This window comes from Myxine glutinosa, chromosome 4, assembly GCF_964187855.1.
Source record: "Myxine glutinosa chromosome 4, kmMyxGlut1.1, whole genome shotgun sequence".
Classification (NCBI taxonomy): Eukaryota; Metazoa; Chordata; class Myxini; order Myxiniformes; family Myxinidae; genus Myxine; species Myxine glutinosa.
The window spans coordinates 71,549,551-71,565,498 of record NC_136264.1 but is presented as its reverse complement, the minus strand read 5'-3'; the positions used below and the strand labels follow the sequence as shown (position 1 = coordinate 71,565,498).

The following is a 15,948-nucleotide window of genomic DNA, read 5'->3' as shown; positions in this document are numbered from 1 at the left end:
AGGTTGGAAAGGGTGGAAATGCGAATGGTTCGACGGATGTGCAGAGTATCGTTGAGAGAGAGGAAGACAAATGATGAATTGCGAAAGATGATGGGAATAGAGCCTGTGATGGATGCTGTGGAGAGGAACAGGTTGAGATGGTTTGGTCATGTGTTGAGGAAGGATGAAAGTAACTGGTTGAGAAGAGTGATGGAAATGAATGTAGAAGGAAGTAGAGGATGGGGAAGACCGAGAAAGACTTGGCTAAAGATGGTCGAAGAAGAAATGCGGGCAAGGGGTTTAACAAGGAGAGATGCAGAAAATAGGGCAAAATGGAGAAGATTGTCATGGGGACCGCAAGGCTAACCCCTGCTCTAGTAGGGAAAATGGCCTTTAAAATGCCTGTTGTTGTTGTTGTATATGTACAGTCACAGTGAAAAAGTAAGTACACCCCATGTAAAGTTTTGACTTTTTCAACATATTTCAACATACAGCTATTTGATCTTCATTTCAACAATATTGAGAGATAAAGGTGATATAATATAACAAATATCATGAAGCATTTACATTTTGTAGTCCATTGTATGATTTAAATAAACCCAAATGCAAATTTCGCATATGGAAAAAGTAAGTACACCCCTACATTTATCACTACTTCAAATACCTAAAATTTGAATCAGGTGCATCAGCTCAGGTGCAAATGATTAGAACATCATTGGAGAGGATCTTGGAGGAACCTGTCTTATTTAAACCTCAGACCTTTCGTTTGGTTTGCTCTTTGTTGTTGAAGTGTGCGGCGTCACCATGCCTAGATCAAAAGAGCTCTCTGAGGCCTTCAGAAAGAAGGTTAGAGATGCCTACGAGTCTGGGAAGGGACTTAAAAAGATCTCTAAACAATTTGAAATCAATCATTCGACTGTCCGGAAGATCATCTACAAGTGGAGAAGATTCCAAACAACTGCCAACTTGTTCAGGCCAGGTCGCCCCAGCAAGTTCAGCCCAAGACCGCAAGATGCTGAAAGAAGTCTCTAAGAACCCCAGAATGTCATCACGGAACCGACAGGTAGCTCTTGTCACTGTTGATGTCAAAGTGCCCGAGTCTACCATTAGAAAGAGGCTGCACAAATTTGATCTCCATGGGAGGTGTGCCAGGAGGAAACCTTTGCTGTCCAGAAAGAACATCAGGGCAAGACTAAAGTTTGCCAATGAACACCTCGGCAAAGAGCAGCACTTCTGGAACAATGTGCTCTGGACAGATGAGTCAAAGGTAGAGCTATTTGGCCACAGTACCAGAAGACATGTTTGGTGAAAACCAAAGACAGCATTTGACCACAAGAACCTGATACCAACTGTAAAGCATGGTGGTGGAAATATTATGGTTTGGGGCCGTCTTGCTGCATCAGGGCCTGAACAGCTCACCATCATAGAATCCACTATGAATTCTTCATTGTACTAGAGGTTGCTTGAGGATAATGTGAGGCCATCTGTTGGAAAGTTGAAGCTCAACCGAAGGTGGACCTTGCAACATGACAATGACCCTAAAAATACCAGTAAATCCACAAAGGAATGGCTGAAAAGAAAGAAATGGAGGGTTCTGGAATGGCCAAGTCAAAGCCCGGATCTAAATCCCATCGAGATGTTGTGGGGAGATTTGAAACGAGCTGTGCATGCAAGAAACACCTCAAACATCGCACAGCTGAACGAATTCTACGTGGAGAAGTGGGCAAAAATTTCTCCCAGTCGATGTCAGAGACTGGTAGACAGTTATAAGAAACGCCTACTTGATGTTGTTTCTGCCAAAGGGGGCAATACCACCTATGAGAGCCAAGGGTGTACTTACTTTTTCCACATGCGAAATTTGCATTTATGTTTATTTATATGATACAATGGACTACACAATGTAAATGTTTCATGATATTTGTTATATTATATCACCTTTATCTCTCAATATTGTTGAAATGAAGATCAAATAGCTGTATGTTGAAATCTGTTGAAAAAGTCAAAACTTATGTGTACTTACTTTGTCACGTGACTGTATGTATATATATTGTCATGTCCACGGGGTTAAGACCCCAAGAGGACGAATGGCGGAAACGAGCTTTAACTCCGAGGCGTACTCCGAACCGTGGCAGGATTGACTTTGGCGCGTGTGGGAAAGCCCGAGCCTTATCTAATCACTAATCAGGAACTCACACAGGGTTCATCCAAACCCACAAACACAAAGATGGGACAGCAAAATCCACAATACATGAAAAGTAAGATTCGACAAATAATGATTGAATGAAAATAAATGCAAATAACAATGAAAGGTGAGGTAAAAACTAAAATTTCTAATTGAGACGTCTCCACTCATATACAAACAAGGGGAAAAGATAATGAAAGAAAATAAATAATGTTTTGGTAATCGGCCAGCACTCAGCTTTGCGTCCCCAAATGGCTGGTAAGGCTTGCTGGTCATCACCTCCAACCATCGTGTGGGAAATGCACAAGATGGCGCGGAATCGCGCCCGCAGCTAGCTGCCGGCGTGAGGCAAGCAGGTAGGATCCCTCTTTGTTTCGCTCGTGACCCTCTCCTTCACCGCAGAGCACCACCGTCAACGAACACCTCCTCCTACCATGTTCCAAAAGTTCCAAAGCCCTGACATGTCTCCTCACCAGCGCACCCGAAACCACAGCGTCCACTTGAGACGAGAGCCAGAACAATCATCGAGCGCTACTCCATCACGAAGGTCGGGGGATGGCCTCCCCGTTACGAGTCATGAGGCGGGGCTTACGTGCCGATCGGCAAATGTGCTGGGTATTGGTTAGCCGTAGCGGCGTTGTGAGTGAATGGAGTCATTTGTTTTCGTTGTTGTTTGGCGGGTTTTAAAATTGTAATAAAGACGGAGGGAAGATCACAGGAGGCAAACACGTACAGGGGAATTTAACCTACCAGACCCTACGTAGATAGCACAACTCCACTCCTCCGTGTGGAGACACCTGAACACTTACCTGAACATTCGACACTATTTGGATACATTGAGATGGGTTCTTCGCGGCATACGGAACATGCTAATCTACACAATTCTATCTTGACAAAGGTATTTCTTCGTTTACCCCCACAAACTTAACAACAAGGAGATCTCGCGAGATCTTGGAGACGGTGGCAGGGATTTTCGAAGCTCCACACGGTCTACACGTTTTCAAAGTTGTCTGTTCACAATTGTATTTTGTCAAAACTGTATTTATCTTTCGGTGTGTGAAGTTATAGTGTGCACCTTGGAAGTTTCTCGGTGTTTATCTTTCATAAATTAATCGTCTGTTTGCCACGTCGCGAGCAAGGCCTTTGCCGCGTCGCGAGCAAGGCCTTTGCCGCGTCGTGAGCGATTTGAAATCGAAGTTAAGTAATTGTTCCCATTTGTATTTTCGTTATAACTGTATTTATTTCATGGTGTGTGTACGTATATTGTGTCCCGAGGAAGATTTTCGGTGCAAATCTTTCATACCTGTATTGAAAATCGTGTTAATTCGTGTCGTGTCTTGAGGCCTTGTACAGTGTACAACCTTGAGGCTTTGTTTTTCTCTCAGCGGTCCGTCTTTTGTGCTCCAATAACTTTCGTTCTCTGTTTTCCCAGTCTTTTCACCCCATAGCCTACTTCCTTGTGTAAATCTCAACTCAAAAAAAAACATTTCCTTCTCTGTTCTTATTCCTTGTTCTCATTCGTTTATTCATTCTTATTCGTTCGTTCTTCGACCACGTGTTTCTCCCCCATTTCCCCAGATAGTTTTCAGTTATTAACCTTCAATGTTCACACTTTCCCCTCAAGATCTGTATTCCGTCATATATTATAACACCTTTTTCTTCTTCTTCTTCTTTAAAAGGCTGCTTTCGACTTGCTCACCAAATCTATTCATCCCAAAAAAAAATTCCATCTCCTATAGTGCCTTTTTTCTACATTCCCTAAACTCTCCTGCACTCCATCCACCCTCCAGCATCCTTAAACGTATTTTTAACTCGAAGGTCACAAGAAACTCATTTTGCAATAAATGTTCGTTTCCCATTAATCGTACACTTTCAAAAATCCAATCTCACCCCTCCCCTCCAAATCTTCCCCATAACCCCTCCCCTCCAAATCTTCCCCATCACCCCTCCCTTTCAAATCTTCCCCATCACCCATCCCTCTCAAATCTTCCCCCTTTCCCCTCCTCTCCTAATCCTCCCCATCACCCATCCCCTTCAAATCTCCCCCCTTGCCCCCTCCCTCCTAAACTACCCCTCACCCCTCCCCTCCAAGTCTCCCCCTCGCCCCTCCCCTCCTAGACTCCTCCCTCACCCCTCCCCTCCAAATCTCCCCCATATCCCATCCCTTTCAAATCCCTCCCCTTGTCCCTTCCCTCCCAAACTCCCCCCTCGCCCCTCCCCTTCAAATCTCCCCACCCTCATTTCTTCTCAATTTCCCCCCTCTCACTCCCCCTCCTCAAAGCGTCTTCCCCGCTTCTTCCCCCTTCCAACTCTCACCTCCATCTCCCCCAACCTTCTGCCTCGCTCTTCCCCCTCCTCAAATAACACCTCATTGTGCCTCACCCAATCACCATCAAACCTTTTGTCCACCCCATCTTTCCCTTTCTCCGAGCTATTCTGAAATCTCTGACACACCTTCAACAGCTCTCCCTACCTCTTCCACCTCTTCCACATCTTGCCCTACCCCTCCTCCCCCCTGTTCTGTATCCGATGCTCCCCCTTCCTCTTCATTAACGGTATGGACCTCAAACATCCGGGGCCTTCGTTCAAACTTAACTGATCTCTCCATACAGGTTGCTTCTGTCAAACCAGACGTGATCTGCTTAACAGAAACTTTCCTACTTCATGATGTCTCTGATTCCTTAGTATCTCTCCCGGGTTACTCCCTCCTCCGGTATGATAGACCTGAGCCTCGTCCTGGAGGTGGGGTTGCTATCTTTATCAAAAACTCTCTTCCTCACTCGCCCTGCACTGCACTCTCTCCACCTCACCCCCAGGAATACCTCTGGCTACGGCTTCCCCTTCGCTCCCACCTCTTGTTCATATGTGTGTTGTACCGTCCACCAAACAGTGATGACTCCATCTACATCTCGCTGTCTGATAATATGGACCAACTTCTATCTACTCATCTCAACTCTCTCTTCCTCATATGTGGTGATTTCAATTGTCACCATGCCAGTTGGCTTTGTGTGGGTACCTCTCTCACCAGCCATGGCTCCTCAGCAAAGGACTTCTGCGACTCACTGGGACTGACACAATCTGTCAATTTCCCGACCCGGATCTCAGTCAACGGAGCATCTTCTCTGCTGGACTTGGTTATGTCTAACTTCCCTGAAAATGTCTGCTGCTCTTCTTCTGCTCCAATCGGATCATCTGATCATGTCCTTGTTAAAGTGGACATCTCTCTGACCATTCTCAGGGAGCCTGCTCAGCGTCGACGAGTCTGGCATTTCACTCAGGCCAACTGGCACGGTCTTCAAGCAGCCATCAATCATCTGGACTGGTCTCACATCTCTACCACCTCTGACATCAACTCATCATGGGAATTCTTCCAAAGTAAATTGCTCTCTCTCATGCACAGATTTATCCCATCTCGTCTTCAGTTGTCATACCCTTCCTCCCGTCCATGGTACACGGAATCTTGTGGTGAGGCTGTTGCCCAGAAACAACTTGCCTTCGTCTCCTGGAAAGCAAATCCAACGGAAGGAAATCTCATTTCCTTTCACAAAGCCCGAAACAAGTGTGTGTCCACCCTCAGGAGAGCCAGGAAACAATATCTCTCCGTTCTCAAGACCGAACTCTCTTATCTGTCTCCCTCTTCCAAATCCTGGTGGCGTCTGGTCAAATCTGTTTCTGGTGTTTGTTCCCCCTCCATCCCCTCCCTTACCTCAAACGGCTACACAGCTGACTCCGCACGTGAAAAAGCTGAATGCCTCAACTCTATGTTTGCCTCTAAATCTTGTGTCCCAAACCCATCCCTCTCTGTACCCACCATACCCAGTCGTACCCACCTGCTCCTGGACTCCGTGTCCTTTCCTCCTGACAAGGTGGAAAAGTTTCTGTCACCCCTCGACTCTGATTCCGCAACTGGACCTGACGGCATCAGCCCACGGGTCCTAAAATCCTGTTTTTCCGCTCTTTCACTCCCTCTCTCTGTTCTCTTCACCCTCTCCTTTGCTCAAGGTCAACTGCCATCTGCTTGGAAATCAGCCAACATCACCGCTTTGCACAAAAAAGGTGCAAAAACAGATCCTAGCAACTACAGACCAATCAGCCTTCTCCCAATTATCAGCAAAGTCATGGAATCCATCATTGCTTCGGATATGAAATCTTTCCTCTTCTCCAATGGCTTGATCTCTGATCATCAATTTGGTTTCAGACCAGGTCACTCTACTCTGGACATGCTGCTTCTGCTGTCTCAACAATGGATGGAGGTCCTCAATGCCAAACAGGAAATTAGAGCTGTCTCCCTCGACATATCACGTGCCTTCGATACGGTCTGGCACCCCGCTCTGCTCACCAAACTCTCCTCCTTTGGTATCCATGGAAATCTCCATGCATGGCTGGTGGACTTCCTCTCTAGTCGTCCTCAACTTGTGGCCCTGAATGGGTTTCTCTCATCTCCTCTTCCTGTTCAGGCTGGAGTTCCCCAAGGCAGTGTTCTGGGCCCTGTGCTTTTTCTGGTCTTCATCAATGATCTCTCTGACTCTCTTGAAAATCCTCTCTATCTCTTTGCTGATGACTCCACTCTCTGCCGCTCCATTCCTCATCCCTCAGATCGGCAGTCTGCAGCCTCCTCACTCTGCAGACCTGGACAAAATCACAGACTGGGCAAACAAGTGGAACATGTCTTTCAATCCTGACAAATCTCACACTCTTACGATGTCTCTCCGAAAAGACCGACTGGACAACCCTCCCATCTACTTTCTGAATAATCCTCTCCAAGAAGTTCTGTCACTCAAACTTTTGGGTCTCACTATCTGCCATGATCTTTCCTGGGAAAACCATATTTCCAAGCTGGCCTCCAAAGCCAGTCGCCGACTGGGCATCCTCCGTCGTGCGAAGTCCTTCCTTGGCACACCTGAGCTCCTCACCACATACAAGGCTTTCATACACAGCTCAATGGAGTACTGCTCTCCCCTCTGGGCTGGTGCTCCTGCCTCACACCTAGCTCGTCTTCACGCTGTTGAAACCAAAGCGTTCAGAATCATTGGAATCTCCCGCGATGACGCTATCTCCGAGGGCCTTTCACTTGGTGGTCTTTCCGTGGTCTTTTCCGTGGCAGGTTGGTGGTCTTTCCGTCTTCTACCGATTCCTCCCCGGCCTTGCTCCCCCAGCTCTCTCTGGGCTCTGTCCCCCAAATATTCCTGCAGGTCGCACAAGATCTGCCTGCAACCAACCCTCTTATGGTTAAACTGCCAAAATCGAGACTCTCTGCTCACCTTCACTCATTCATTCCTCTTTTCTCCCGCCTCTGGAACAAACTCCCTCACTCTCTTCAATCCCACTCCTCCCTCCAGGTCTTTAAAACGGCTGTTCACCACCATCTCTTATCTTCCCCAATCCAAAACCTTGATCTTTTCTACCCCCGCTAATTTCACCCCAAATCCACTTTTTTGAGGTGACTTTTGACTTCTTTCCTGGAAGTCCTTGGTGTCCTTGCGTTTTATACCTATCCTGCCTCCCCCAGGCCCTCTCCCTCCAAAAACATCTCCCGATGTCCCTGCTCTGAAATGTTGTGTTTGTGTGCTTCCTCCCCTTCTCTCCCCATCTTGTCAACCGCTCCCCTTTTCATATACTTTGTTTGCTTGTTTGTTTGATTTGTTTGTTTGATAAATGTTAGGTCTTTCACGAGCCTTGAATCTGTACACACAAAAAAAACAAAAAAAAAACATATAGATAGATTTTTTTTTTTTTTTTAAAGAAAGAAGGCGCTTCCAACAAGAAAGTAAAACTCGATCTCCTCCACAAATTTGAGCAAATAAGCAAAAGCAGACCCGGTCTCAGGCGATGCTTCACCCGCTTCACAGCAGGCTTCCTCAGGCCAATTGACCACGTGCCCTGGCACGTACCGGTTTTTGGCCACATTGTTTGTCTCATTGTGTACTAAAAGTACATTGTTGTCTCTTTGTGTCCTTGTCCTGCATGTGATTGTGCAAAATGTCTTCACTTTTTATCTCCAATTTTAATTTTATATATATTTATATACAATTTTAATTTTATATATATATATATATATGTGTGTGTGTGTGTGTGTGTGTGTGTGTGTGTGTGTGTGTGTGTATACAGGGTGCGCCAGAAATATGGTCATTTTTAATAGTCTAGTAGGAAGACTAGGTCCCCCTGCACCCCCCGGAGATATACTTCTAATCAGTGTTTCTAGATTGGAAAAAATGTGTAGAAAATGACTAGCTATGGCCCCAAGCTGAAAAAATGTCCCACATACCATTTTTATGCAAATTACTGCTGCCATTATCAAAAAAACGATTTTTGACATATCTCAGCCAATATTGCAGATAATTGAAAAATGAAGGTGTCTAGACCCATGTTTTGAAGGGCATAGATCATGATAGAACTATTCATAACATGATTACATGTGTCTATGGTATACTAGTATGCATATTAATGCTGTAATTACAAAATAATCAGTTTTACAAATGATAAGGATACGTTAATACTGCAGATAACTTAACATGGTACATAAGGGGTCTAAACCCAGGTATTTTCAAGGTTAAATGTCAACAAGATGCTCCTGAGTCTTGCATAGGGGCGGGACATTGGCAGTAACATTGGTACCACTCAACTTTTCTTCCCACCATTGACTTTGTATTGCGAGAGATTTTCACTTGCTTATTTAAAGGTTTCTCACCCAGCCCACGTAAAATCTACCAACTCCTGCTGTTAACTCCCAAACATATTTTTTTATGTTATCCAATCACAGTGCAGAAATGACAGACTAGAGATCCAAATTAGTGCTGCTATAGCTGCCATTTTACATTTCCATCCATGTAACATGCGCGCTCGCGCGCTCGTATCAATTGGTAATGTCGCGCGCTCGTATCAATTGGTAACGTTGATGTTATTGAATACCTCAGTTGAAAGTTCAGTCTTCCATTCCATCTGTGTGTTGTTCTTGGTATTCATCCTCCAATCTAGCCAGGTAAGATGCTAACTATAATGTTACTCACACTCTTGACTTCAGTTTCTGCATGAAATCATAAACAGGCAGAATAACAGCTGAGCCAGCTAGCACCATGTTAGCTAACGTTAAAGCTAGCCTCATCTATGTACAGTATGTTCCTAATGTCGGTGTAACTTAAACTTTTGTTAATGCCAAACATGAGACATATCTGTTGACTTCTGTATATGAATTGAACCAGAAAGAGGCACGACAGCTGAGCTAGCTACAGTAACTTAGCACAATGTTTCATTGGCCTAGATAGCTAACGTTAGTGTGGAAGAATTTAGATGTTTTAGCTATTAGCACTTTTGATGCCACTAAACATGGTTTAGTCAGCTAAAAAGTACCCTAGTGTAGAACATGACTCAGAACCTCTGTTACCTCACTGAAAACTCAGAGCCTCCTTTCACAGGCACTTTTAACATCATTCGTGATTTCTTATTTGTCATTTAACAGTGATGGTAGACATCGACAGCAAGCATGCCCAAAAGAAAACGGAGTGTAGAACCTGCAGCCCAAAGCTCTCCTCCTACATGCATCCTTCATGTACCATCCATGTCTGATCATGGGGATTTCACGCCCCTCCGTAAAATTAAAGGATCTGCTTCAGAAAAACTGCAACTGCTTCAAAAGATCCGGGATAGACGTCTCAACCAACCGCATGACTCCCCATGTCGTATGCAATCAGTATGTGATCAGATCCCGGCAACTCTTCCTGATGACCTAGAAAGAGTAGGATATCACAGCAAGTGTTATAAGCACTTTGTCCGCCACTTTCATCGTCTGGGAGATGATACAGAACCAGGGCCATCAACCTCATCATGGCATCACTCTCCTCGTAAACCAGGAGGTTCTGCTGAACCCATCTTCCCGCCAGAGTGTATATTTTGTGAGAAAGTTGAGACCAAAGATGCTCATCGCAATACTGAGAGGCCTACAACCTTCCCATCCTTTAAAAACAAAGAAAATGCATGGGAGCAAATCGAAACACGGGCTGAGAAAATGGGTCTCTATCGACTCCATCGAAAGGTGAAAAACAAAGACCTCTTTGCATGTGAGGCCAAACACCATCCGTCATGTTTTAAAGCTTTCCGCACAGCATTCTACAACTATGAGCGTGCGATTCACAGAGCCGAAGCACCAAAGGAGCAGGCTTGCATGTCAGCCGCCCATGAAAAGGCATTCAACTCAGTACTGGAACACATTCAAACCCAGGTCATCCAGCAGAATAAAGTTCTACAGCTTTCTTCCTTGCGCTTGCTCTATGTCGAGGAACTGAAACTGAATGGATATGAGAACTCAAATTATCGGTCAGAGAAACTACTGAAACGCCTACAGAATGACCCAATCAAGGAGCATATCCACTTCACGAAGGTTGATCATGACAAATGTGATGTCATTTCTTTCTGGCTTGTGCACAGCTCAAACATAACAGTTTCCAATGCTCTCGCACGAGCATTCACACTCGGAAGCACAAACAAGAACCAAAATGTTGCCCTCCAACTTCGCCAGGGTATTCTACAGGCTTTCAGAGAGTGTAAAGACCAACCATGGCCACCAACAGCTGAAGACATGGAGCTCAATCCTGAAGACATCCTACCTCCAGACCTTGTCCGCTTTCTCAGCGTGCTAATGACTGGCAAGGAGGGCATCGAGACAGAAAAGGTGAAGCGTCTGGTCTTCTCCATTGGACAAGATCTGTGCCGTGCAGTGTCAGATGGAAAATGGAAGTTACCAAAGCACATTCTCCTCTGTGTGACTGTAAGGCACCTGTTCCGAAGCAAACAGCTCACCACAATACTACACAGGCTTGGACACTCTGAGAGCTACGATTTCGCCTTGGAGTTGGAAACTGCTCTCGCCAAGGTCCTGGATGAAGTCTCAACTTATCGTACACCACAAATTGTGACAGGAGAGGGCAACCTTGTATTCCACTGTGAGTGGGACAACTTGAATAAAACCACTACCAGTGTGCACGGCAGCAACATTGTAAACAGTGCTGGAGGAATCATGGTGCAGGAGGTCAAGCCCGGGTTCGAGAGCAGCAAGGACCGAATGCTACCTACCATCAATAGGTCACAACAGCGTAGCCTGAAGGTCGACACACCAAAAACTCTCCCACCCTTGCACTTTACTCGCGTTGGCCCGAAGTTCCCTGAAGGCTCATCATTCACACCGCCAGCAGAGAATGACACAGTCTATGCCACTACGATGCAAGAGTACTACATCTGGCTCTTCATCAGATACATCGGAAGCTGTGGCCTGCAGCCTGTGCCTGGGCTAGGGGGTTTCACCTCTGCAACTGGTTCTCCCCCACCCAGCAAATCAACAGTCGACTACTGCACGCCTATCCACCAACCGATCACAGACAACGCAGTTGTTCGTGAGCTACTGAAGCGTTCCGAGGCAGCAACTGCTGAGGTGGGTCAGAGATGGGTCCTGAATACATTTGATCTGGGTGTCTGCATGAAAGCCCTTCCCATCATCTGGCGCTGGCCAAATGAATTTGCTAGTCATGTAGTAACGATTGGACCCTTCCACACATCCATGAACTACATCGGGATGCTCACTGGACACAAGATGCGTGGTTCTGGATATGCAGAGATTCTCTTTGAGGCACAACTAGTAACAAGTGGATCTCTCAAAGGTGTTCTCAGTGGAAAGGCCTACGCAAAGTCCCTCTTTTGCCTCAAAACAGTGTGTGAGGCAATGGAGAGGCTGTTGATGGAGAGATTCACTGAGGAGGAGAACATCATGATCTCTGACCCTGCTGTGCTTCTCAGAATGACCCAGTCTTGCAACCGAGAGCACCTCGATGAAGCCCTCAAAGACCCCTCAACTCTACTCCTCATCAAAAATTTGCATAAAATTTGCATAATTTTGCATAAAATTTGCAGCAGTAATTTGCATAAAAATGGTATGTGGGACATTTTTTCAGCTTGGGGCCATAGCTAGTCATTTTCTACACATTTTTTCCAATCTAGAAACACTGATTAGAAGTATATCTCCGGGGGTGCAGGGGGACCTAGTCTTCCTACTAGACTAATAACATGCCATTTATTTGTGGAAAAGAACATCTTGGAGATGCGCACCATTTCGTCTGACACATTCCTCCAATCTTGGACGCCAATTATATTCATGACGTTCTGCAACATGGCCACGTCAGTATCATTGATTTTGCGTCTGATGTTTTCCTTAAGTTCCTGAAAGGTTTGTGGACGGTTAACATACACTTTAATGGTGTGTGGACAGTTAATGTGGTGATGGTCCTTTAGATATGACCACAATAAATAATCACATGCAGTCAAATGGGGTGACCTCGCTGGCCATGGAATATCGCCATTTCTGGAAATGACATGCTTTGGATAGAGCGCCCTTGCAGTAGTCATGGACACTGGCGGTGTGGGATGTTGCACCATTTTGCTGAAACCACGTCATTGGACTCACTTCTGCAAATCTGTTTAATTCTCTGAAGAAGAAGTTAGAAACCATTTCGGTATATCGAGCTGCAGTAACAGTGATGGCATTTCCGTTATCGTTCTCAAAGAAGTTAGGCCCTATGATGCCGAACGACGAAAGTGCACACCACTCTGTGACTTTGGGACTGTGTAACGGTTTCGTGTGCATTTCTCTTGGGTTTTTGGCTGCCCAAAAACGAGTATTTTGCTGGGTTGAGATAGCCACACAGATGAAAATGTGCTTCATCAGACATGAACAAATTGTTAGCAATGTTTTGGTTTTCATTTCCGTCCATAAATGAAAGCATTCCCTCATTCTTGCGTATTTCACCTCATTCTTGCGAAAGCATTCTTGCGGGCAATCTCATCATATTGGCTTAATTCCTGGACAGTTTGAAATATATAGGGATAAAAGTTTAAATCCTTATGCAATATGCGTTGTAGTGGCGTGTGAGAAATTCTTAAGGCTGATGCATGCTTTCGGCTGGAGCGATGCGGACTTCCCAAAACTGGCTCCCTTACACGCTCCAATTTTTTGTGCCGTTCTTACTGATTTGGCTGCTCCTGGCGGTTTCTCTTTTAAAGTTGAACCGGTCCTCTCAGACTTCTGAACCCATAACTTGATAGTACGAACAGACGGCACATTTCCATGATGTTGAACATTGAAATGGAGTTTGAGTTGATGTGCAGCAGTTGCACTATCATTATTCTTGTAAAAAGCTTTGATAGCAAAAGTGCGTTCTTCACCCGACCAGTTCCACATGGTCACTCAAGTGTTCTGCCTGCACAAAAATAAAACTAAATCAGTAAAAAAAATTTTTTAATTAAAATGCATGTTATGTAATTCAATATCATGAATGAATTTATTTTGAAATACAATTTTTTATTTCCTTCATACGAATTTCAAAAATGACCATATTTCTGGCTCTTTTTAGCCCTAGATCAGTTTCAAAAAAATTAAACCAATGCAGCCATGGTTTTCTTATAAATTATCATTGATAATAACAATGAGAATAGTTGTAGATCGTAAACAGTGATTGTTGTGACTTTATTCAGCTTCACATTAGCTCCGATGACTTAACCCATCTCCTCCCCTTCCACCTCCCACTCACCCATTCTCTTTGGCAGGGATGACAGCTCAGAGAGAAAGCGTATTCTTCAGCACATGGTCGAGGATCGCTCCGAATCAGCTCCAACATATTACGACTTTCTCGTCCAAATCCAGACACATGTTTGCAAGTGAAGAACGTGTCTGCAATGAATTTCAATGTGTTCCTTCATTTTCTTTTGCAGTCTCATCCAATGAAGAATCTGCACTTTCTGCGGTCCCTTGTTTTCTGTCTTTGTCGCTCTCTTGTTTGTGTTTATCATCCTTCAATCAAAGAGGTGTGTGCACTGCATCGCTACTGAAGTAAGATGTATCTGGATTTCGGAAGTTAAAGTGAGGTGTGATTTGTTCACTGGATTATGGAAGTGCAGTACATTTTGTTCGTTTGGTTTCACAATAGGCTACGCAGGCAAGATCACTGGAATAGGACATCATTGTGAAACTCATTTTTTATTTTGATACACCACATTTACCTGTCGTCTGACCTTTCCGCTTCTTGGAATTTCTTGCCTTTCTCTTTTCGCACGTGTGCCTACCCCTCCATTTACCCCACTCCCCCAAATGTCTCCCAATGTAACATCCTACTATGAAATGTATCAACTTGTAAATGTCAAGATGTCTTTACTCGCTGCCCTTTACGTTTTCATTTTGTTATAAAATTGGCTTGCCGGTTTTATGCTCTGCTGAGGATTTACAGTTGTTCTTCAAGTGAAGTTCAAGAAAAGGGCTTTTTTAACTTACAGGAAGTTGGACAAGTTGTGTTTTCATAGGTTTATGAACTTGCATTATGAAAGGTTATTATGAAAGAGCTGGAAATTTGGCATGAGTCATACTTTAATTGATATTGATTGAATTCATAATTAAGTAATTAATTAATTAATAATAAATAAATTAATAAATTCATTAATTTATTTCATAATTGAGGTTTAAAATGGATGAGGTCCCTACTTCTGGCATTTTACATTTACGTTGATAAATTTCAAATCTCACAAACCTGTTATTCGCAAATGAAGTAGCGGAAAATTGTCATTTGCCATATGGTGATTTTAATAGGGTACTACGTGTCCCTGATATTTGCCATATGGTACTACGTGCTCCCTGATGAATAAGTGGACAACTGTGTCTTTGCAATTTCTGTGTTCGCAGAAACATATCTGCATTTCTCATCATGTCTAGCATGTTTAACAATCATGTCGGGATTATTTCTCACGGGGGGGGGGGGGAGGGGGGGGAAGTGAAATTTTTTTTTCCAACCCACGACGAAACGGTCATACTCCAGCAAAGGTCCACTTCGATGTTGGTCTCTTTTGGCTGTAGACTACTTCCTCTGTAGACCGGTCGCACATTTTTCCCAGTGGTGTTTCCTTGTGCTGGAGGAAGAGCAGCCATTGGTTGTTTTTTTTAGTTTTTTTTTTTATTGTACTTCACTTTTGCTTGGGAACTTTATGTAGGAGTACACTTTTTGAGGCTTCCCTCTGAGGAAATGTTTGTCATCTTGATGATGCTCATCATGCATGTTCTTTTGGTTTCCACCTTTATTTTGCTCATTTTTGCTTCATTCTTTGTTCGATCTCCTTTTATTCTTATTCAAGGGTAATATTTTGAGAAGACACCTAAAACGTGCTGCGATTACTTTGTGTACAGATATTTCTTATGCAACGGCACCAATTAGCGTACACTCCCAATGTAATTCCTCCAATTAGATTTCTCAAGAAATTTGATTGTTTTACCTCTGTTTGTACTCAAGACATCAAATCTGTTTGTACAACAGATTTTATGTCTTGTAAATAATAAAATGTAAACCTCAAGAAATCTGTTTGTACAGAGATCCATAAAGTTTTGAGGAGCAATACATTTCATAAACAGTCACCATTCTTTGTTATCCTTTCGAGTTTGTGTGAACCAGGTTTGTCAATTCCTTTACAGTCAAATTCCTTGATACCCATCCTGCAAACCTTCATGTTAATTGACTGCAGAGGTAAATTGATGGGGTTTAAGCGATTACTGTCACTGGTATTTCTCTACTTGGATTGGTGAAAGGTTGGGCATGTTTGTTTGTTTTTTCCCCTCGTTTTTCTTTGGCGTTGTGATGAAGAATTTCTCCCATCGGTGTTTGCTCTCCCAATGCGAGTTTTCCATCTCAATAATGCCCTGAGTTGTTGATTGTCCATGTTGTGACACCCCTGAATGTCAAGAAGCATGCACACCATGAGCACCTTGG

General features: G+C 44.1%; 1 protein-coding gene across 2 annotated transcripts in view; it reads left to right on the top strand.

Annotated features, from left to right (window-relative positions):
* The window catches only part of LOC137424750 (SEC24 homolog B, COPII component), a 125,702-nt gene extending 110,773 nt beyond the window's left edge, over positions 1-14,929 (top strand). For both annotated transcript variants that reach the window (XM_068112516.2, XM_068112515.2), the window contains one exon: positions 13,748-14,929. In XM_068112516.2, coding sequence (XP_067968617.2) covers positions 13,748-13,862 — 115 coding nt within the window. In that variant the 3' untranslated portion in view covers positions 13,863-14,929. The remainder of the gene's footprint in view (positions 1-13,747) is intronic.
* Positions 14,930-15,948: the final 1,019 nt, after the last annotated feature.